At 43.7% G+C, this 24,455-nt stretch overlaps 1 protein-coding gene across 3 annotated transcripts in view; it reads right to left on the bottom strand.

Annotated features, from left to right (window-relative positions):
• ints1 (integrator complex subunit 1) overlaps nucleotides 1–24,455 on the bottom strand; it is a 104,965-nt gene that overhangs the window by 23,301 nt on the left and 57,209 nt on the right. For 2 of the 3 annotated variants that reach the window (XM_078558560.1, XM_078558561.1), the window contains exons 29-39: nucleotides 23,200–23,298; nucleotides 19,575–19,699; nucleotides 19,004–19,258; nucleotides 16,435–16,594; nucleotides 13,531–13,671; nucleotides 11,102–11,282; nucleotides 10,008–10,131; nucleotides 5,663–5,793; nucleotides 5,053–5,140; nucleotides 3,504–3,751; nucleotides 874–1,006 (exon numbers count right to left, since the gene is read on the bottom strand). In XM_078558560.1, coding sequence (XP_078414686.1) covers nucleotides 874–1,006; nucleotides 3,504–3,751; nucleotides 5,053–5,140; nucleotides 5,663–5,793; nucleotides 10,008–10,131; nucleotides 11,102–11,282; nucleotides 13,531–13,671; nucleotides 16,435–16,594; nucleotides 19,004–19,258; nucleotides 19,575–19,699; nucleotides 23,200–23,298 — 1,685 coding nt within the window. The remainder of the gene's footprint in view (nucleotides 1–873; nucleotides 1,007–3,503; nucleotides 3,752–5,052; nucleotides 5,141–5,662; nucleotides 5,794–10,007; nucleotides 10,132–11,101; nucleotides 11,283–13,530; nucleotides 13,672–16,434; nucleotides 16,595–19,003; nucleotides 19,259–19,574; nucleotides 19,700–23,199; nucleotides 23,299–24,455) is intronic. The other variant, XM_078558562.1, reaches the window with a different exon arrangement.

Raw genomic sequence — 24,455 nt, 5'->3', positions numbered from 1 at the left:
CCAGTTAATAAGAAGCAGTGGAACAAGAATATACGTTTGAACTTAGGGCACTGCTGCTTTCTGCCAGTACAGTAGGAATAACATAGACTAGGTGCAGGTCTAATAAGTGTTAGATAGCAGCCAAATCCAGGTGATGTACCAAGTGTTATGAATAATCAGTTTAACCTGAAGGAGATCCTTTTATATAGATAGCTTAATATTTAAGCTGCAGTAAAATGGCCAATTTGGCTATTATATCTCTTCATTTATTCCTGGTAAGCCACATTTTCATTGTTAAAAATAGATTACAATGAATGAACACATTTAAAACACTAAAGGGGGAAGCTTGTTACATGGAGCATTGTATTTAATAAATTGTAACAACAGCATTAACACACTGTACTAGGAGTGCACTAACTAAATGAGCATTTCTTACAAAACCTGTTAATGATACAGTTTCCTCAGAGAGGTATATATCAGACAGTGTGTTCTTTAGCAATTTTTAAACATTGCACTCTGTAAAGTGCAGTGCCTCACAGGACATCTGTTTCTGCAATGTATTCCAAGGGCTGCTCTTGATAAAGCTTTTTTTTACTCAGCGAGTTCTTATGATCAAGAATGTACTGCCTGAAAGGGTGGTGGAATTCAACAGTAACTTTTGAAAAGGAATTGGATAAATACTATATGGAGGTGAACATTTTGTTGGACTATGAAGAAAGAGGAGGGAAATGGAACTGCTTGGATAGCTCTTTCAAAGAGCTGGCACAGGCACCCTAGACCCAATGGTCTCCTTTTGTTCAGTATGATTCTGCGAAACCCTCACCACAGTGACACTAATGCTGTTTCTGTAAGGTGTAGCGCCAGAGGAGGAAACCATTCCTGAATACTTCATACCTTGCAGGTACTTCCATCAGTGGTGCCATCACTGCTAAGCACGGAGTCCGGGAGATTGACATGGCGGATAACCTCTGCAACGTGGAAGTATATTTGGAGCAGCAGATTGTGACATCGCTTGCTCATCACACTGCTGTATGCAAGGAGAAGGAGACAGACAGAAAAAAACATCAGTCAGCAATTGACCATTGTGGTTGTCTTAACTAACAGATAGGGTTATTGTATTATATACTAAAAGGAACTATACCCTGGGCAGCAAGTGGCCGTATTTTCAATCCACAGTAGTCCCAGGAACAATGATTAAATAGATGAAAGGAAACATTTGCCATTTTGCGGCAGGAATTCCAGCATCCTGAAGACCCACCATGGCACCTCAGCTAGGAAGGAAAGTACCATTTGGATTTTGAATCCAGAGACTGTTCCCCCATTCATACAGATAAAGACAATTTCCTTCTCTTGGAGTCTGACTGAGGAACTGTAATATAAATTGATTTATATAATGGGAATGGGATTGTATTTATATCTTTAACATAGTATAATGTTCCAAGGTGCTTCACAAGAGTGATTATTAAATAAAAAGTGACACCAAGCCACAAAAAGAAATAACAGTATGGGTGATCAAAATCTTAGTCAAAGAGAAATGCCTTAAGGGTAGTGCTTTGTGTTGAGTTCTTTCCATTTTAAAATAGCAGTACTTAGACTTCGAAACTTTCAGACAAGCCAGAGGAAGGACTTCCCAGTGCTCTCTATAAAGCAGCCCCTGCTGAAAGTAGACATTGGGTGAGGGCTAGATAGGGTTGTGATGCTTCAGTATTTGAACAGATGACCACTGAGGTGAGGTATGGCACCCAGCAGGAGTCAACACTGAGCAGGAGGGGAAGGAAAGGCAAAGAAAGGTGGCATATTAAAGCAAACACTTTCTGCAGATCAAATGTTCCCTACTGTTTAATACTGAACAGAATTAAGTGTCTAGGAAAGGACTTCAGTTATACAATAAGCTACCTTTAGCACTGAAGCATGCAACTCCCAATTCCATTACTATATTAATTTGCATAATCCAACATCAACTCATTAATTTGCTTTTTGTACAGTTTTTCCCGTTAATCCACATTACAAGTCACCTACTTATGGAGCTTGGAATAAGTGCTACCTGTTTACTTGTCACAAATACATATGCATTATTACACTTGCAGCCCCTGCCTCCCTCCAAAGGGAAGTGTTAAATTTAGAAATAATGAGATATAGCATCCATATTTCTCACGTTTATCATTTAAATCCTTTGACGCACTCAGACATGATAATCCTTTGTGAAGTTATGCTTCTTTCAAGCACATAAATTGACAATTCTTCAGAATAAAGTCACATTCAACTTTCAATTAAAATTTTAATTGAACACGACCCGAGAATCAATCTTTACTTGAAACCCCAGTGGTCAAATATTGGGTGGATGTTGATAATTTATTGCCTAATTAAACATTACATTCTGTAGATTAAGATAATGCATGTCTCAAGTTTGTCACTACTTCAGTTTCTGAAAAATTCATTTGGGGAAACACTTAATGCCGCACGCCTTGTGTTAGTGTAAAGCTGCTTATCTTTTCTATGCCCCTGCAATTTTCGCCCCATCTTGTCCTGTCCAGAAAGCGTTTCCTGTACCTCACCCAGCTGGTCAATTCTCACCTTAACAGTGGTGGTACTCTCACCTCAGAGTCAGAAAGTTGTGGGTTCAAGCTTCACTTAGAAGATATGATGAGTGTGTAATCAAGGCCGACACTCCAGTGCATTACTGAGGGAGCATTGCATTATCAGAGGTTTACCTTTCAAATTAGGTGATAAACTGAGGCCCCCTCTGCCCTCTCAAGAGGGCATGAACAATCCCATGGTGCTACTTTGAAAAACAGTTAGGTAGTTCTTCTCATTGTCCTGGCCGATACTGATCCCTCAAGCATTGCAAAAAAAAAATGACCTGGTCATTCCTACATTGTTTGTGGGACCCTGTGATCAAATTTGATGCCATTTTTCCTACTGTGCTTACACTTCAAAAAGTACTTAATTGGCTGTACAGTGCTTTGGGACTTGAAAGGTGCTATGTTGTATGCATGATGAAACTTGCATATTCTTTCTTTTAACTGTGAGCTTAGGCTGTGAACATCATTGGGAAATTCCACCACAGAGGATGATATCACACGCTCTGCCAAAATTGCTGGATATATAGAAGACCCACTGCCAACCTGCACAAGACTCCAAAGAAAAATGACAAGCAGCCTGTTCTGAACAAGAGAGAAGTAGAGAGTATAAGTTGGTGCTTTCGAAAAATATTATTGTAAATCAAAATATGAAATCGGCCCTGCACAATCTCAGTATCTCCCATACACTGATCTAAAGTGTCCTTGTTATCCACTCAGCACTTGAGAGATGGCTATTTATCCGTAACGTGTAGCACTCAACCAAGTGCTGTGCATTCAAATTCTTATGGGTGTCTTCTGACATAGTCTGTCAAAACGAACTGCAGCAAGTCATTGTACTAAATATTATGTGGCTCCTTGGAAAGTTCTACAAGATGTGGAACTAATGTCCGTGTACCAGGCTACCAACGGTTAACAAATATGAACACTTGTTTTTTTATTTACCTGTCTCCCCATTGTTTGATACAACTGATCAAATACTCAGTCACTTTCTTGACGTTATTCAAATTGCCATGGCAACAGCTGAGCAGCAAAGGGAGCCGTGACTGGATGAGGGTGCCTGTGACATCCTCAGCAGATTTCTTAGCATGCGACCCGTTGCGGTTTCTCACTTCAGACTCCGAAAGAATGATATCAACCAGGCTGATGAGTTCCGCCTTCTTCAAGCGCAGGACATACTCCTCGGTGTGTTTCTAAAATGGCAGAATATATACATGTTAACTACAGACTCAAATCAGGTAATGAGGCACACCAATGACACATTGTTGGGTGGACAGGGAGAAAGGCTATTTGTGGGAGTTTGCTGTGTGCAAATTGGCTGCCACATTTCGCACATCACAACAGCTATAAAGCACTTCTATACAAGATTTAATACAACTTTTCTGCTTTTCAATTCTATTCCACTAGAACTGAATCCAAGTACACTGCTTGCACTTTTCCTGGTTTTATTAACTTGTTTTTAATTTAGCTCAGTTGCAACAGCCAGAAAATTACTTGCACAGGGGCCCTTTGCTTGGCCATGCTGGATTAGTGAGACTAATGTTCATTTGTGGGTCACTGTTTAGTCACATGGCGATTTTCCATCATTCAATTTGACTGCGGTTTTGTATCCTGCTTGTAGTGAAATGAAATCTTCCAAGGCACGTAGGTGTCTGTCTAGATTTTCCTGGTCAAGGGTATTATAGGAAATGGAGTTAAGGTACAGATCAATCATGATCCTACTGAATCGCAGAGCAGGTTTGGGCAGCTGGATGGCCTGTTCCTGTTCCTATGTACTGCCTTGTGAAATTTTCCTTCCCTGCTGCTAGTGACGCCTGTGCAGATGTTTCAATCTTGCTGTTGGGGTTTCAAACTCGCCTTGCAGTGCAAAACGGGAAGATTTTGCAAGGCACCATATTGGAGAATTGCTTCCAAGTGAAAGGCCAGTGACCTGAAACATTAACTCTGTTTCTCGACACAGATGCTGCCAGACTTCCTGAGTTTTTTCAGCATTTATTCTTTTTGCTTCCACTGGGACTGGAGGCTGCTTCCAGGTTGTCCAGCAATAGCCAGAAACAGCAACACAGGAGCAGAGGCAGACCATTTAGGCTCTTGAGCTTGTTCGACCATTTAAATAGATTCTAGTCAATCTGTATCTTAACTCTACCTACCATGATTTCATACCGCTTAAAAACTTTAACTAACAAAAATCGTATTGATCTCATTTTGAAATCTTTAATTAATCCACAGCTTTTTTGAGGAAAAAGGTTCAGTTTTCTACACTCCCTTGTATGGGGAAACGCTTCTCAAGATCATTCCTGAACAGCTGAGCTCTAATTTTAAAGCTAGAATGATCCAAGATCGTTCCAGTGACTCAGTATGGTCAGCAGAGCATATTTTTCTACTTCTACAGATTTAATCCAGACCTCGGAGAATAGACCGCTATGGTTTGCCTCTTGCGAACCAGCGCACTTTCCAAATTCACCGTCAGAAACCTGAAGACAGTTAATCCCACCTGTGGAGTTCTTTGGTCACGTCCTTGCCAGATTCTTGGAATGTGCACACAGGCCCAGAGAAAATCCAGACACGCTGTGGGGTCAAGCCTGCAATTAAAAAGGAAGGAATTCAGGCACTGGTCACCAGAAAGAAAGAACGCAAGCAAGCAGGAAGGAAGGAAGGAAGATAGAGGAGAGAGAGAGAGAGAGAGAGCGAAAGAAAGAAAGAAAGAAAGAAAGAAAGAGAGAGGAAGATAAGAGTTTCTGTGAACAAAATATGTTATGAAATTAGAACTGAGGCAGGACAGGAAATCAAGTAGATTTTTTTTAAAAATAGATTGACCATAGCAACTGTCTCTGAAGATTTGACACTGCTTTACCAAGCTTCATTTAGTGCCTGTGTCTATGGGTCAGTGCCTATGTTCAGGCATCTGTACCTGCATGTATACGGGCATGTATTTTACAGTCTTTTTAAATTAACTAACAAAATGCCAAAACTAATTAAATAAGGCCTTCCCTTTAACTATGCAAGTGTCAAGGCCATTGTTCAGTGAGCCAAGCTCCCCTTTTATCTGTCTGCACAGTCTCAGACACTTGAGCCCTTGGTTTGTGCCTGCAGGTATGACTCACCTGAGCTCCCCATGCTTACTCAGAAGAATGCTGATGCACCGGTGTAGTGTGGTCCAGTTTGACTGGTGGATGAGGACAGCCAGAAGGTAGGGTCGGAACGAAAGCAGCTGCAATCCTAGCTGACCTGTCATCTGGAGGCAAAGCAGAACTTAGTCAGATTAACACAAGGGCCCAAAGATGTTTTGCATCCTGACTATCTAAAGACATGAAAGTTACAATTAAACAAGGTCACAATTTAAAACTTCTACCACTTTACCCATTCATTCTAATCTTAGTACAATGGCAAATTCATTGCAAAATCAGTGTGAGCACAAACAGACTGTTGATCAACGTTACGCTACAGCTACTTTCAATTGATGGAAAAAGCTTACAATGGGATGTTTAGTTTGACTTTCCATTCAATGACCTCCTGAGATGCTGAGTGGTGAAATGAGGTGCCTCCTACACAGATCTCAGTGGGCAGGAGGATGTGATAGGTTCCATGGTCTGGGGCTTATGGCCACAATTACACAATCTTCCATCTATGGGCTGGGTGGTCACATTGTCCATGACGAGTCTGGATTGAGTGCTGTCCACATCTTCAAGGGAGGTCAAAGCCAGGGGCCTCTGCTGTTGGGTCCATGATGAGGTATTGGTTTTTTTATGTGGCATGTGCTCCATGGTTCCTTCTATCTGGACAATGGGTTGATACGAGCTGCAGGAATACTAACGGTTGTTTCCCAGAATGAGCAGCATAATTTTAAGCACTTTCTTGGTGCGTTTTTCAAGTCTTCAAAAATGGGAAGATCAGTGTTGTTCATGAATTTTTCCATCTCATGGAGCACGGTGGATCGTAGGGAATGGCAGGTGGGGTAATAAGAACATAAAAACTAGGAGCAGGAATAGGCCATATAGCCCTTCAAGCCTGTTCTGCTATTCAATAAATAGCTGACCTACGACTTCAACTCCACTTTTCCGGCTACTCCCCAGATCCCTCAATTCCCTGGGACACCAAAAAATCTGTCCATCTCAGCCTTAAATATATTCAATGATGGAGTATCCACAACCCTCTGGGGTAGAGAATTCCAAAGATTCACAACAACTTGAGTGACAAAATTTCTCCTCATCTCAGTCCTAAGTGATCAGTACCTTATCCTGAGCCTATGCCCTCTTATTCTTGATTCCCCAGCCAGGGAAACAACCTCTCAGTGTCTACCTTGGCAAGTCTCTTCAGAATCATGTATGCATCACTGAGATAACCTGTCATTCATGGCAGCATTTAGCTAAATATCCACGATCTTTATGTAGGATCATGAGGCGGAACAGAATTCTGCAGCAGAGTTAAATAGGGCAGTGTGAAGTGTTCTGCCTGTAGGGAGTCATGACATTCCAGTGAGTTTCTGGATCAGGTTCACCCTGATTTTTACTTTTTGGCTGATGTTGGTGAGATAAGGCTGATAGGTGAGAGTACTGTCCAGGATGACACCCAGGTATTTTGGGTAGGGGTTGTGGGTAAGTTGTCTTCTGCAAAAGGAAACATTTGAGTTCTTTCCCCATGGTGTTATTGTTCAGATGGAATGCCTTCTCTGGATTGGGGCAGAGATGCCAGGTCTGGAAGTAGCTTTTCAGTACATCCCAGATGCTGGTGAGCATCCTACTAGTCTCCTCTAGTGTTGATCCCTGTGACACCGGCATCAGCAAATTTCTGGGATTTAAGGCATGTCTGCCAAATAGGTATTAAGAAAGAACGGTTCACCAGCCCCTGTGGCAGAACCACCATGTTCCGCTGGACTTGTCGCCAAGACAATCGTGGACCTTACTGTTGCTTATTAAGGCGTTTGAAAGCTAAGAGTTTTGCAGCATCAAATATTGTTGAAAGCTTCAGTAACAAGCACTCATCGCAGACAGTGTTGTATGCTGATGACAAACCTATGAAGGCGGCTCCAGTCTTCAGCTGCTTTAGGAACCCTGCCTTAATGTTGCTAGTGAGTACAAGGACCTGGTCAGACCAGCTTTTTCCTTCTCTGAAGTCCACCTGCTCATTTTGCAGAGTGGTTGTTAAATCCAGTTTAGGACAAATCGTTTGACCACGTTGTAAACTGTAGACAGAAGGGCAATGTGATGGTAGCTCTTGGGATTGTGGGCTGGTTTTCCTGGCTTTAGGATGGCAATGACTTTGGAATGGTGCCAGATTTCTGGGATTACCCCAGTGCCAATGATGTTGGAGCGATCATGGCAAGCCTCATCTAGCCATTTGGCATTGGTTCTTGAGGAATTCTGGATAGATGTCATTGATCCTGACAACCAATTCAGACTTGGTGACTGTCAGTGCTGTGTTCACCTCTTCAGCTTTGAAGGCAGCTGGAAAGGAAGTGTGTGAGGAGCGGTTTTTTGCACAGAGAGCCTAAGCAGCTTTTCTCACTCTGTGCTTGTTTTCAGTGGTAGTTGTTGCCTTTGGTTCTTTAGGACACAGGTCACAATGACATCTGCACAACCTTTAAATGCGAGAAATCCAGGTTTTTACATGTTTCTCGCCATCACACTATCCTACCCTTGTCTACACCATTATTGTCCTATAAGATTTTGATGCTCATCAAGCTTGTGTTCATCAGGTCACCACATTCTCAACATGATACAAAATATATGCACAGAATGGGGTGAATCTCGTAACAATTGCCAGAGGTGATCTGGGATTGTGGGACACGCCTAAAGGTAAACAACAGTGTGATAGCAGCTCTGTCCAGGAATATTCTAAGTAGCAGCAGCTAATCACTACAGAGCATCCAGTTATAGAATAGCAAGTAAAATATTTCAATGTGCTTTCACTTTCTTTAATAGAGGCCTCTTTATCACATACCTTAATGGAGCTATGCTACAGTTTTTTTTTAATGTTAAAAAGATTGTTTTGCCTGCAGGATTTTCCACTTGCTTTTGATGTGGCCATAGATTGTGTCAGACAGTGTCGCAGTCGAAAGGGCTGATGCAGGGTCATAATGTCCATCCAATTAAAATTGCTTACCTGATGAAAAACATCAATTCACTACATTGGTTGCTGTATCTGGATCTTGAGTGGCATTAAACTCCGCCAGCAATCACTCATTCTCCTGGGAACAGCATAGCACATATTCTTTCCTGCAGTTGCTTGGAATACTTGTGGTGGCACCTACTTACAGCAGTCGAGCAAAATGATTGGAGTTGTTTACAGATGGTGGTATTCTCTGGATTACATTCTCAACAACGCTTGTGAAAGTAGATCATGAAGACTCACAATAGTTCCATCTTGATTTTGGGATCAATGCAATTATTAGCACCTCAAACCCTACATGCAAGATGCTGACTCAGTGTTGGGAGTGGGGAAAGTTCTTAAGGATCTTCAGGGAGCAAGTGACTAGCTATCCTTTGCTGTCACCGGTTATGAAACAGAGGTCTGGTGAGTATGCCTTCCGTCAATGGGTGGAGAAAAAGGTGCCTGGTGGCTTGGTGTTGATAGATATCAGAGGCCAGTCTTCTAGTTGTTCACTAATATGAAAGCAAAATGCAGCAGATGCTGGAAATCTGAAATAAAAGTTCTGATGAAAGTTCTGAATCCTGCTTTTATCTCCACAGATGCTGCCTGACCTGTGGAGTATTTCCAGCATTTTCTGTTTTTTATTTATTCTAGCTGTTCACTGGCTCTGTCTACATCTTGGTAGCTCCAGATCTTGTGGTGGCTGTTGAAATCGTTGATGGCTGGGTGTTTGACTGTATGAGTGCGAGGGCTGGCCACGCCTCCATTGGCAGCTTGTAAACATTCATGGTGGTCAGCTTGCCCATCTGATTGTAATGGAGAACCATAAAGACCATAAGACCATAAGACATAGGAGCAGAAATTAGGCCATTCGGCCCATCGAGTCTGCTCTGCCATTTAATCATGGCTGATGAGTTTCTCAACCCCATTCTCCCGCCTTCTCCCCGTAACCTTTGATCCCCTTACCAATCAAGAACCTATCTATCTATCTCAGTCTTAAACTGTCTGCCGGTGAAATTTCTTCAGTTTCAGTAATCAGGTCAGCTGGATGTATGTGGCCATACCATGTTTCACATGACAAATTATACATAGGAATAGGACCTAACACTGGTTTCAGAAAGTAAATGGGAAGCAGGTTTGATTCCCCAGCACCAACATCCTTCAGTTTGTTAATCATAAAAATTTTCCCCAACTGGCGTGGGGAAATGGGAACTCAATGAATGTACTCAACAGGAGCAGAAACACTTCAGGGTTAATGACTCTGCTGATGTTCATTTAGTTAATTAGGCATGGCTGCCTACTCCTTGGTATATGATATAATATTCCCTTAAAAGTTTCTCATACCTCATTAATTTTTACCTTATGGTCGGCAAACAGGAGCCTCTGTTGTTGGTCGGGACAGCAGGAAATAACCTCGGGGTCCAAGAGCTCAAACCAATCAATAAACAGCCCTGACGCTGATACAGGCTTCAGCTTCTCCACACTGTATAAACAAAGAGAGAAGCAGAGCTGGCGATAAGCTGCAGAGCAACATGGATGTTTCAGAAGGATTCATAATTGACGGAATGGGGAGGGATTCTGGTTAAAATGGTCCTTACAACTCTGTAGCAATGGCTAACAATTTACCCTGTGAATCAAACAAACTGATCTACAGGGTGAGACACTCTGTCATTTTGCCTGCAAGGAATCTGAGCTTCTGTATAAATAGATTGAATAATAGAAATCTAAAATAGTAACAAAATAGACTGGAGATGTGCAGTATTTGGAAGGGAAAGGCAGGTTAATGATTGGGATGGGTACCACCAGTTTTACTAAAGATTGCCCACCTAAAATGTGTCCATCTCTTTCAGCCACTGATGAGCCTCCTTGTCTGTTTCCAGCATTTGATGTTGCTGCTCCTAAAGCTGGAGATTATGGGCTGTGCACCTAAAGCTAGAGATTCGGCAAGTTGCTCAGCTGGTCTCCCTGAAGAGTGGGAGAAGTAACAGGGCCTTGGAGTTGAGAAGAGCTGGCTTCACTCAGGATGGAAGGGGCAGCAGAACCCTTGAGCAGCACTTTCAGCCAAAGGAAGGAATCCTCAAATCTTCAACTCTCAGCGCCAGCAGCTCGAGGACCAAGCGCTGACTTAAAGAAGGTCCATTGCTTTCTGCAACTTTCAGTTCATGAAGGGCTTATTGGAGTCAGCAACTGCACTGCCACCTTGAGGTGGGGCTACCAGAGCCTGCAATGCAAACCATCAGCCCGAGGACAGGGTGCTAAATAGCTCGTTGCTGTAGGCCTGACCCTCAATGCCCCATAAATAAGCTGCAGCCTCCCATTTGTTACAGTGCTGGCCAGGCACCTCATTCTCAATGCTGTTGACTAAACACCCTTGGTTCAACCTCTTGCACTGGCCAAGCGATCATAATCTTCACCCCCCTCACCCATACCCTACATCGTTCCTCTGAAGCTACCTGTCACCGTCAATCTCCATCTTTACTGCTGACTCTTCTCCTTCCTGTTGAAGAAGCATGGTTATCAGGGCCACTGGATTCGTACCAGCATGCCTTGTGTCTGTTTCCGAGTTGGCAGTGAGGACAAGGGTCAAGAGTTCCTCCAAGTAGGGAGACCGCATCTCGATTAAACCCTTTAATACTGTTGGATTGAAAGAATTTTGGTGAGATAATATTCATTTACAGAGCAGAAATAAAAAAGGCAGAAATAAAACAGTTTTAATTGCTGAATTGCACGCAAGGCACTAAATTATAAGAGTAAGCCATAACTGCTGTTAAGAAGTAAACAGCACTGAGCCTATTTTAAAGACAATTCTGTTCATGTATTTTCAGTGTTTTATTGCCTACACAGCAGCAAAGGCTAGAAATGAAAAACAAATAAATTCTCCCAGCAGCTCAGTGGTTAAAAGCATTACCCATTGTGTTACTGACCCATAGAGCTGAGACAATTTGCATTGGATACTTAACACCCATAAAATTGTTTGATTTTAAATTTAAATAGCATTTCGCATGATTTTATACATTTCTTTGACCTATTCTTTTCAACATTCTGGATTTATTACACACACACACACATCCCATCACCGCACCCTCCATTCCCTCACCCATTTACATCTGCTTCTTCAACAGCACCTTCGTCAATAGCTTGCACATCATGCAAACTGTGATTGAACCAGCTCGTTATACAGATTGTGTACAAACTCAGGATGCTTGCATTTTGTTTTCAGGCAGAACACTCCAATCTTTTGTTAGCTATATTAGTTGCCTTCCACATTGTTGAGACATGGCGAGTTTCTCCAAGGTCTCTTTTCGTGTCTCCCTTTGTTAATTAGGCTCAGCTGTGTATCTAAATTGCATAGAATTATTGTGCATTTGATTTAGTTACTAAATCCAATAGGGAAATGAGAAATTTCTTCACTCAGTGAGTGGTTAGAATTTGAAACTTGCTCCCACAGGCAATAGTTGAGGCAAATAGCTTAGATGCTTTCAAAAGAAAACTGGATGAGTACATGAGAGAAAAGGGAATAAAAAGATATGCTGAAAGGCTGAAGTGAGGGAGAGAATTGGAGGAGACTTGGAGTATAAATACAAGTATATACTAGTTGGGACGAATGGCCTGTTTATTCTCCATAGTTCTGGCTAACATGTACACAGTTGCTCTTCTCTCAGAGAGTTGTTAGTGTTTGCAACCCTTTTCCACAGAGAGCAGTGGAGGCTGAGTCATTGAATGCATTCAAGGCTGAGTTAGACAGACTTTTTATTGACAAGGGAGTCAAGGATTATTGGGGGACAAGCAGGAAAGTGGAGCTGGCCACATCAGATCAGCCATGTTTGAATAGTGGAGCAGGCTTGAGGGGCCGAATGGCCTATTCCTGCTCCTTTCCTTATGTTCTTATGTGATGGACAAATTGAACATCTAGGTGGGCAGGAAAGAAACAGGGTCCATAGCCTGGGTGGGCAAGTTGGTTGTTTCTGAAGTGGCCTTCCCAGCCATTTCTTTGTTCATAGAAAAGACGAAGAAGTGATGGGAAATTCTCCCTGGTGGCCTTGCGCTAATACTTGTCCCTCAATCAATATCAAGCTTTTAGATATGACATGTTATTGGCCTGTGGAGCAGTAATTCGTATCCCGATCTAGTTCTAGTAAGCAATCAGGATGTGAGTATGCATAAGTTAGAGCAGCAGGGCCTTTAGGAATTAGTGATCAGAATATGCTACAATCTGCAATTATGTTATTGGACTAATAATCTAGAGAATGTAAGTTCAAATCCCACCATAAAACTTTGCGAATGAGTTCAGTTTAAAAATATCTAAAATAAAAACTGATATCACAAAGCTGTTGGATTGTCGTAAAAATCCACTAGTTCAGTAATGTCCTTTAGGGAAAGAAACGGGCCATCCCTACCTGGTCTGGACATATATTGACTCCAGTCCCATACCAAGGTGATGGTTTCTGAAGTGGCCTTCCAAGCCACTTCTTTGTTCGTAGAAAAGACGAAGAAGAGATGGGAAATTCTCCCTGGTGGCCTTGCGCTAATACTTGTCCCTCAATCAATGTCACTAAAACAGGTTTATCCGATTATTATCACATTGCTGTTTGTGGGAGCTCGCTGTATGCAAATTGACTGCCATGTTGCCTACATTACAACACTTCAAAAAGTACTTCATTGGCTGAAAGGTGCTACATATATGCAACATCTTTCTTGAAACCAGTTAACTAGCACAGACCAGGACAAACCTGGGACTTTCCTGTTCTGCACTAGGCAACACACTTATCCTCAGTTCTTCCTTTTAAATTCAGCTGCTATTGACCCAGAACTTTATTTCCATCCTGTTACTAATTCGGTACCAGATAGGATATGTATGGTGTGCGTATTTATAATTCCATACCTCTTGCCTTTAGCTCTGGTTCCACATTGCACTTCTCTCCAGCTTTCAGAGCCAATATTATTCCCCGCACCGCTGAATCGATCAGCTCCTGGTCCTGCCGATAGGTCAGATGTTCCGCCAGGTGCCGGAAGCCAGCTCTTACTGTGGAAATATAATCCCATTACGTATTCTGGCCATAACACAACAATAACACTATAAGTAACAAGAGGAAGTTACAAGTTGAGGTCTGCGGTACAGAGAGCACTTTACTCGTGTTTATGCGATCAGCCGAACCCTTGCTTAGGGTGGGCTCGTAACATATGCATAACTGCAAGATACGCTGGATTGGGTGAGATGTAGTAGGGTGGCGGGGGGGAGCTCATGTGGAGCGTAAACATGGGCATAGATCAGCTGGGCTGAATGGCTTGTTTCTATGCTGTATATTCTTACAATCTCAACAATTAGTTGGAAATAAGGCCCCCACAAACTTGATATAATGTGATTTTAAACCATTCAACATAAAAACCATCACAGGATAAGTGACCCAGCAACCCATTTTGCATTATGTCCATAAAGGTATAAACCTGCACAACTTTGCTGACAGCCTTCACATAGTGCACAAACAGCCTGGTCTTGAGGTTAAACAACACATTGATTACATTTAGATCTGAACTTTCTCACAGTTCAATACTGACCCAACTACAGCGCAGCCATGAACAGCACATTATATGCTTTGCTTCATCTAAATACCTGCAGCACCTGCTGGAACCACTGATTAAAAATGTATAAAGTGCACAAATCTTCCTAATACCAGCTGAATGATCTGGTACAAAATGTACAAAGGTCACAGAATGTAATGTAGTCAGGAAGATAACAAGGCGTGATATTGTAACATGACGTAATTTAGTCAGCTAAGCCCAAATGTCTTCAGCATTGATCTTATACAACAAGGCATCACAGTCTATCCTGAGGGTATTTGCCTATGAGAAGTTTCATTTAACACTTAATAAATTTGTGTTATTGACTCCTGCATCTAGAACACTCATATTTGACAATTATAGCTCAGGATGTAGCATTCTCATCTCAGAATCAGAAAGTTGTGAATTCATGACCCGCTGCAGAGGCTGGAGCACTAAATCTAGGCCTGGACTTCCAGGGCAGTAGAGCAAATACAGCACTGATGCAGGTGCAGCCATTTGATTGTGCTTTTAAACCAAGGCCCACTCAGGTGAACCTGAAAGATCCCACATCAATATTTCAAAGAAGAGCAGGGCACTTTTCCCTGGTGTCTTGCCCAATAGTTCTCCCTCAAGCAACACCTAAAACAGATTATCTGGTCATTATCACATTGCTGTTTGTGGGACCTTGATGTGTGCAGACTGTCATGTTTCCTGCATTACACTTCAAAAGCACTGGCTGTAAAGCACTTTGGAGCATCCCACGGTTGTGAGAGGCACATACAGATGGAAATATTTTTTTTATTCTTTCATATGGACATGGACTGCAGCCTCTGTCTAAATCACTAGTATAAGCCAAGTCTCCAGTAGGAAGGGTGCTGGCAAGAGGGGTTGGATGAAATTATTTTATAAAAGACCACATTCCTTGACACCCAATTTCAAATTCTAGAGACTAAAAGACTGCACATGCATACTGGGCTATTCGCTGGATCCGCCAAGATCTGAGAGGGGCAGACTTCAGCAGGTAGTATTTTGAGCCCAATTAATTGTAAAGGAGGGGTCCATGCGCTGTGTAAAAGCAGTGTCACAAGTGCAGCAACAGACCCACCAGGACCTGGGGAAGCTTTACTCAGTGGCCAGTGTTGCTAATTGGAAAATTTCCCATTCAGTTTTACTAATTGTTGTGTCTTTGTGTGTACGAGGCTGACAGGAAGCCGAGAGTTAGCTGGCAGCCCCCAGCTGGCTGTTTAGAGAGAGTGGGCTGTATAGAAGCTGATTATTTTTTAAATTCTCCTGGGATGGAAAAAGAAGTTTAAATTCCCCCTTATTAAGTCATTCCTGTCCACTTCAATGACCCCGAGTTACTCAGTGTGTCACGGTTCAGGGAGAGCATGTAGACATTCTCCTCTCAAGCCTCCGTCTAACACTGCTCTGAAACAGGTTTCCAGGAGATAGGCATGGGCAATCCCTCCTTTTAACATTCCCTTTACCCAGGAGGGGAGCGCCAAACCTTCTCCGCCATAGTAATCCAGACAAGACAAGGTACTGAACAGCATGGAGGAAATGGCCAGCGCAGCATTGGTGTTGGTGCCGGGTAAGCACAAGCGCATTGCAGAAATAGAAGGCAGCTTGCAGACTGGACGACTTCTATGAACAAATTATTTATGGTTCAATGGGAACAGTTTTATCTCCAATTCAGCAGGTCATGTGTTCAAATTCCATTCCAGAGACTTAAGCATAAAAATCCAGTCCAATACTCCAGTGCCAGAACTTGGAGATTGCTGCACTATCCCTGATAAACAGAGTCCTCACCTACCTTCTTAAGCAGTCATGAAAGATCCCTGAGCAGTATTAGGAGAAGAGCAGAGGAGTTTTCCCTGGTGTCCGAGCCAATATTTATCCATCAAACATCACTACAACATTCTCTGGTCATTATCAGATTGCTATATGTGTGACCTTGCAGCGTTTAAATTGGCTTCTTCGTTTCCTATATTATGACAGTACCTATGCTTTAAAAAAAAGTACTTAATAGTCTACATAGCACTTTGGGAAGTCCTGCTGCCATAAGAACTCTGCATAAACGCAAGTTCTTTCTTTCTTCTCTTATGTTTTTGCTATTGAGAAATATGGCAAAGGGACAGGGTTGAAGACAAGTAAGGCAATTAATTAGTGGTTAGCTGAAGCCCTGTCTGAGTTTTAAAAGGTGTCAAACTGTTTATTAGCCAGTCACGCAGAGATGATACAGTACCGTCGCCCATCCTGTGCTTCAACGAGCACTGGGTGGCTAGGGATTTCAGTAATGCTCGGAATGGGCCCTCCTCCACCGCTGGATTCTCCAACCACGTCCGCATCTGCATCACCACATTGTAGAATAGGGACACAGCAGCAGAGTCCTCTGGCATGCTCCTCTGTGAACCGGAGAAAAGGAGGTGTCAGCGTTTGCAAAATATATGAGCACACAAACATATTTGCATACAGACACATATCTTTCAGTACAAAAGGATGGCAAGGCAGAGTCCAGAATAGTAAACCCAGTGGCACTGCCCATTTCAACTGGCTCATATTGGAAAGGGTATGGAGATTGATACCGGTGATTGCAGCATGGGTTTTTCTATTTACTCCCCAGGTTTCAGTAGCCAGTTTCCAGGCTGGCACACAAGAGGATGGCTACGTGAGCAAGGTGCCAGGGGACCAGTACTGAAGGCTTCGCCATCTCCTAGGGGCTGAAGTAACTTTCTGCTGCAAAGCAGGCCAAACCCAGTTTACAGTCCCCAAGCTGTGCAACACTGCTAAGAATATTAGCAGTGGTTCGCCAAAGTATGTTAGCGAAACAGATGTCTGATTTCAGCCAGCTGCAAGCTGCACTGACAACTAAGCAGCATTCTGCTGGGGGCGGTGGAAAGAGGAAGTATGTGAGGAAGGGGGTTCAACAGAATTAACTGGCACTAAAATATTCGATATTTAAGTATACGCTTTCAAACTTGAAGTCACTAGCACTTCGAGAGGGCTTGCTGTGGCCCCAGAGATGTCGAAGATAAGTATTGGTCTTATCTAAACAATTGTATTGTTTTTATGTCAGTCTTTTAGAAGTTGGGCAGGGTCCCTGCAAATGTGTCAGTACTTACAGGGTTCCCAGGCTCTAAAAAAAATTAGAAAATCACTGGTTAAAACTCCATCTCATTGCTGTAAAACCTACACTAACATTTCCATACAATTCATTAACGTAAAAACATATACAATACAAAAAAGGCATTAGTTCATTAAGTAGTTTCCTTCCCAGATTCATGTGTAACCTACTCTACTACAGGCCCCACCATAAGTAGGTAACTACTCAGGTAGAGCCTCAAACACTCCTTGAAGCCAACTGGTAATTGAGCAAAACCCCAAAGCAACCATCCACCCAGTTTCAAGTAACAGTCATAGTTCAGGGGGAAGCACTCTCGCCTTAAAAGTCAGAAGGTTGTGGGTTCAAATCCAATTCCAGACGCTGGAGCACAAGATCTCAGCTGACACTACCAGTGGAGTATTGAGGGAGTGCTGCATTGTTGGAGGTGCCACCTGTGAGATAAATTAGACTGAGACCCTGTCTGTCCTTTCAGGTAGGCATCAAAGATCCTATGCCACTATTCAAAGAGTAGGGGAATTCTCTCCGGTGTTTTGAGCAATATCGATCCCTCAACCAACATTGTCAAAACAGATGATCTGGACATTATTTCATTGTTACTTTCTGAGCTTGCTGTGGACAAATTGGCTGCTGCTTCCTACATTACAGTGGTGGCTATATTTGAAAAGAGCTTCATTGGCTGAAATGCACTTTGGGATGTTCGGGGGTTGTGAAAGGCTTTATATAAATGCAAACCTTTCTTTCTTCTTGGCCCTCTGTCAAAATGAACAATCTACCTGGATCAACTTGGTCAATTCACTTCATAATCTGGAAAATTTCAACTTAGGTCAGCTCAAAGGACAAAATTCTGGTAAAGAAAGACAAACTTTTTTATCTTCCCTCATGATAACCAACACTGAAAAGGAAACATGGGACACCCACAGGTGTTAACACCAGCACTATATTCAAGTACAGACACAAGCACACTGACAACATTACATGCCCACACAAAATATACATCCTTAAGTATACATACAAGTATGCAAACTTATAATACTAGAATTTATATAGCATTTTCAATGTAGTGAAACATTTGGAGACCCTTTACAGGACTGTTATCAGTAGATATTAGGACTGATGTCTAAAATCTTGGTTAACAAGATAGGTTTTAAGTGGTGCCTTAACAGAGAGTGGTAGAGAGGCAGGGAGTTCAAGAGAGGGAATTTCTGAGCTCAGGGCCTAGCTAGGGAGAGGTCTGGAGGGTTATGGACTAGGTGCAGGTCAATGGGACTAGTGGAATAATATTTCGGCACAGACTAGAAGGGCCGAATGGCCTGTTTTCTGTGCTGTAGTGTTCTATGGTTCTATAACTGAAGGCACACTCACTAATGGTGGAATGATAAAAATCATGAATGCACTGGAGCCCAGAATTGGAGGAGTGTAGAAATCTGAGGGGGCTGTGGTGCTGGAGGAGATTACAGAGATAGGGAGGGGCAAGGCCATGGAGGGCTTTGAACACAAAGATGAGAATTCTAAATTTGAGGTATTGCTGGACCAGTTGCCAATGTAAGTTATACTCACACAGAACATATACATAGTAATTACAACTGTCATGATAATGTGAATACTCAACTTGTACACATAGTTACATATCTTCATGCGTACAGCCTTACAGCCTGCTACAAACACATCAACTGTCTGCATGCAACAGTACCTGATACTGATGGAGTTGCCTCATTAAGGGACAGGAGAGGACATAATTCCTGTGCATGGACAACACAAAGGCGCCACTGTGTGCAGAGTTCAGCAGTGCAGAGATGGCTTGAAGTAATCGGATGGCGATTCCAGTCTCTTCCACCTTTCCCTGGTAGACTCGGCTCAGCTCCTGGGCCAGAGCGTGCTGCAGCATCAGAGAGATTGAGCGTGTGTTTGAGCTCTTCCACCTTGGGTCAGGGTTCATCGGGAAAAGCTGAAAGGAAGACCATCATCGTTACAACATTTGACAGGCAGGAAAAGATCACTTGTTCAATCAAGACTGCCATTCTTTCCAATGATGGCCAGGCCATCATGACTAGACACTTCTCCCTGCATGCCCCATCTTCCACAGCTCCCAGATTGAAAAAAACAGAGGGATAAAATACAGGATTAACGAAGGAAAAATAAAATCTGTAAACGTCCTTTCTGGCTTTCTAAGGTGATTGAAACCAGTTCAGGAAATCACAGTGTTAGGTTTTGGCGATACCATTACACGATATGCAGAAGGGAAACATGTTCTTATTCTGTACCTGAAGGAACAGACCAGTCAAGTCTTCATCTGCCCCAACTACAGGAATCTGTGCTGGTCTTCGAATCCGGATGGGGCACTGTGGGGCTGTGTGGCTTGAGCTCTGTCTACTCAGGTCTGCATTTTCTGGGAGAAGGCACAAGAAATCTACAATTTAATTGTTAATGATAAACCACAGTCATTTCAAAATCACTTCCAACAAAAAGAGCAGCTTTCCCATCGAATTAAGGAGAATGTTTTAGAAAGAGCTCCCCCTGGTGACTGAATTAGTAAAAGCATTGCAGTATTTTTCAGGCTCATTGCCACATCAGGCCTAGACAATGCTGAGTTAGCTGATAGCAGCTGGGGTCTCAATAGGTGGGCCACGCACTGGGCTCAGGCCATTCTGATGAAAACCTGGCACCCATCTCCTGTCCACCACCTTGCCCCCCTCCACTCCTGGTCACTACCCACTGAGACCCACACATTCCCTCCCAGTCCCTGCTCACTGATCCATCCCACAACCAACCCTGCCCACTGATCCTCCCTCTACATCACAACCAGCACTACCCACTGATCCCCTCTCCACACCACAACCAACCCTGTCCACTGATCCTCCCTCCACACCACAACCAGCCCTGCCCACTGATCCTCCCTCCACACCACAACCAGCCCTGCCCACTGATCCTCCCTCCACACCACAACCAACCCTGCCCACTGATCCTCCCTCCACACCACAACCAGCCCTGCCCAATGATCCTCCCTCCACACCACAACCAGCCCTGCCCACTGATCCTCTCTCCACATCACAACCAACCCTGCCCACTGATCCTCTCTCCACACCACAACCAGCCCTGCCCAATGATCCTCCCTCCACACCACAACCAACCCTGCCCACTGATCCTCCCTCCACACCACAACCAGCCCTGCCCACTGATGATCCTCTCCACACCCAACCCTGCCCATTGATCCTCCCTCCACACCACAACCAGCCCTGCCCACTGATCCTCCCTCCACACCACAACCAGCCCTGCCCACTGATCCTCTCTCCACATCACAACCAACCCTGCCCACTGATCCTCCCTCCACACCACAACCAACCCTGCCCACTGATCCTCCCTCTACATCACAACCAACCCTGCCCACTGACCCTCCCTCCACACCACAACCAACCCTGCCCACTGATCCTCCCTCTACATCACAACCAACCCTGCCCACTGATCCTCCCTCCACACCACAACCAACCCTGCCCACTGATCCTCCCTCTACATCACAACCAACCCTGCCCACTGACCCTCCCTCCACACCACAACCAGCCCTGCCCACTGATCCTCCCTCTACATCACAACCAACCCTGCCCACTGATCCTCCCTCTACATCACAACCAACCCTGCCCACTGATCCTCTATCCGCACCACAATCAGTCCTCCCCATTCAGCCTCTGGTTACTAGCCATGTATCAGATTAAACTTCAAGGATGTAAGTATCACAAAATCATCAAACTGACCAGACCATTTGACTCAGTAATTCGCGAGGCTTTGTGGATTGTGCTCCAAAGAATTGGATGCCCAAGAAACTTCATTACAATCATGCAACTGCTTCATGATGATATAACTAACTCTAGTGTGGTGTCAAGAAAGGCTGCATGACAGGCTCCATACTATTTACAATCTACTTGACAGTGGCTATTCACCACAAAGATCAACTGCGTTCTGGTGTGAGTATTAAATATCACCTAAATGGAAAGCTCTTTAACCCGTTGCCTCCTTTCCGAAATTAAACTGACCACCATAGGTGTACATGATCTACATTTTGCAGATAGCTGCAGTGTCATTGCCCACTCTGCACCAGATTTGAAAGCCGCTCTCGGTCGCTTCAATTCTGCATAAAAGAAACTCAGCCTGTCCTCAAATTTTGCCAAAACAAAATTCATACCAACCCACACCTGGTTAGCCAAATATTCCACCTCCCATATATGTTGAAGGAGAGACTCTGGAATATGTTAAACACTTCTCATACCTTGGCATCTACCCCTCTCAAAAGGCCACCACTGACAAAGAGATCCAACACCAGGGGCAGAATTTTATGCCTGTCGGATTGGCTGGCAGGAGCGGATCCAATCGAGTCCGTGCCGCTATTTTACATGGGCGGGTCAATTAAGGCCTGCCCACTGTGACATGCAACCGGAAGCGCTCTGGGGGGTTGTCTGAGTGGGGAGTGCGCTCTTCCACGCATGCGCGCAAAAGAGCGCAGAAATCTCCCTGAGGCATAGAGGTGCCTCAGGGAAGTTAGTTTTAAGTCCAAAAAGTTTAATAAAGTGGTGAGAAAATTTTTATGACATGTCCCCTCATGTGAAACTGTCACATGAGCTGGAACATGTGCATTAATTTCAATAAAAATTTTTGTCAAAATTTAAAATCATTCATGAAACCTCATCCCACCCGTGGATGAGGTTCCATGAAAAATACGAAGGCCACCTGGGCTCTTTGCCTGCCGCCAACCTTAAGGTTCGATGGGCAGCTCCATTAATTACTTTTAATTGACAGTTAAGTGACCTTAATAGGCCTTTGACAGTTTGGTGGGCGCACAGATGACTCGGCTGCGTGCCTGCCGAACTAAAAGTCTGAATGACGCGCCGTGACATCAGGACACATGCCTGACGCCACCACGTGTCATTTTACGCCTCGGCGAGCGGGCCCTGCCCCACTTGCTGAGCCGAAGATTCAGCCCCAGATCAGCTGTGCCAACTCAGTTTTCTACAAACTACAGCCTTGAGAGTTGTTGGTGTTTGACAACAAAGACCTCCGTAAGTAAACAAAAGTCTCATTGTACAGATTGCTTGTCATCACCACACTCCTGTACCACAGAGAGACCAGGACTGTGTATGAACAACACATCAGAGTGCTAGAGAAATTCCACCAGCAATGATTGCACCGCATCCTCCAGATTCAATGGGAGGACAGTCAAACAAAAGCTATTGTCCTTCTTGAAGCCAGCTCAACAAGCATTCAGGCAAACCTCCTGTAAAATCTACAGCGATGGACTGGACACTGCGCCCGCATGGCTGAAAAGCAGCTCCTTCACCAGGGTCTGTTTTCTCAATTCTCAAATGGCCAATGTTCCAGGGAGGACAAAGAAAACGCTTCAAAGACATTCTGAATTTCTGCTTGAAGCGCAGCAACATTTGACATTAATGACTGAGAGGTGCTTGCTACCAATCATTAAAAATGGCGATAACTTGTCCAACAAGCTTGGAGTCCAATTGCCTTTATGATGAAGCAGAGCAGCAGCAAAGACGGAAAGAAAAGGAAGCAAATCCTGCACTTCGGATCCCACTATCTCGTTGGACATTCTGCCCCATGTGCTCAAAGATCTGTGGTTCGAGAATCGGCCTATTCAGTCTCATGAAGACCCATGGCAGAAACTTGCAGTCCTAAGTAGACCTCATCCTCAAATCGAGAAACAGCTAACAATGATGAAGACGACAATCACAAGTGGGATTAAGGTATCTCTGGAGCTACAAATATTGCAGAGGCATGAAAGCAAAGAGAGAGATTTCAAATGTGACGATGGAATCCTCTAATGGAAACTATCAGCAGGGAATTGAGTGTGAATGTAACGCGGATGAACTCAGTTGTAAGGAATACCTCTGTTTGGGGGCAGGGACGCGGTGAGCAGCGTGTGGAAGGTGCGTCCACCAGTCGCTCCTCTCTCATGTTGAACTTCCACCAGGTGAGCCATGTAGTCTACAGTGAGAAAGACAGGAGAATTAGAACTTGCCTTTACAACCATGCAATCAGTGTAAGAAATGTCTGCTGGCCAAGCAGTTTAACATGAGCCATCATATCTGGTGAATTGTATCCTGGGTATGATTGATACTTAGAGGTTTTTGACTGATCTCTCAAGTTTGTCATATATTACTTGAAGATTGGACTTTCAATCCACCACACCCTGACAATTCCCTTCTTTTCCATTCTCCAAACTACTGACTAATTTCTGGACTAAAAGACAGACTTATATTTCTACAGTTCCTTCCACAACCTCAAGCCATCCCAAAGCACTTTATGGGCAATGTACAGCACTTTTGAAGTGTAACTATTGTTGTGATAAATGCCACAACCAATCTGCACACAGCAAGCTCCCTCAAACTGCAATGAACTAAAGACCTGATTATCTGTTTTAGTGATGTTGGTTGAGGGATAAATATTGTCCAGAATAATAATGGACGGAAATCCCCTGGTCTTCATCAAAATAGTGCCATGGGTTCTTATACATCCACCCGAGTGTGCAGCTAGGCCCTCAGTTTAACGCCTCAGCTGAAAGATGGCACTGTTGATAGTGCAGAATGCCCTCAGTGCTGCACTGGAGTGTCAGCCTACATTATCCGCTTGAGTCTCTGTAATAGGACTTGATCCACAACTTCTTGATGCAGAAGTGAGAGCACTACCCAATGATCCACAGCTGACACCAGTGGCACCACGGGCTTCAGATTCCCTCTTGGCCAGTGTCCACAAGTGCATATTTCCAAAGGTCGCTGAATAGCAACAAAAAGTTGGGAAGCTGACCAATTTACACCTCCCTAAACTGGGACAATGAAGCCAAACATAGCATCCAGGCCACCATGAGATTAGCTAACTCAGCACTGCTGCTAAATTCCTGATCTGTCAGGGTCAGTATCTCACTGGATAACAACTATCAAGAAGCTTGGCACAAATTGAAGGTAATTGGCAAAAAAATCCAGCAGTGAGGTCTTATTGCGCAGTGATTAATGATGACCTGAAATGCACTTCCTGAATGGGTGGTGACAGCAGAGTCAGTAGTAAGTTTCAAAAGGCAATGGACGTAAACTTGAAAAGGAAACATTTACAGGCTACAAGAATGTGGGCAGATGGAACTAACTGGA

The sequence above is a fragment of the Cetorhinus maximus genome, chromosome 15, assembly GCF_964194155.1.
Source record: "Cetorhinus maximus chromosome 15, sCetMax3.hap1.1, whole genome shotgun sequence".
Taxonomy (NCBI): domain Eukaryota; kingdom Metazoa; phylum Chordata; class Chondrichthyes; order Lamniformes; family Cetorhinidae; genus Cetorhinus; species Cetorhinus maximus.
This window is presented reverse-complemented; position numbering and strand designations above follow the sequence as displayed.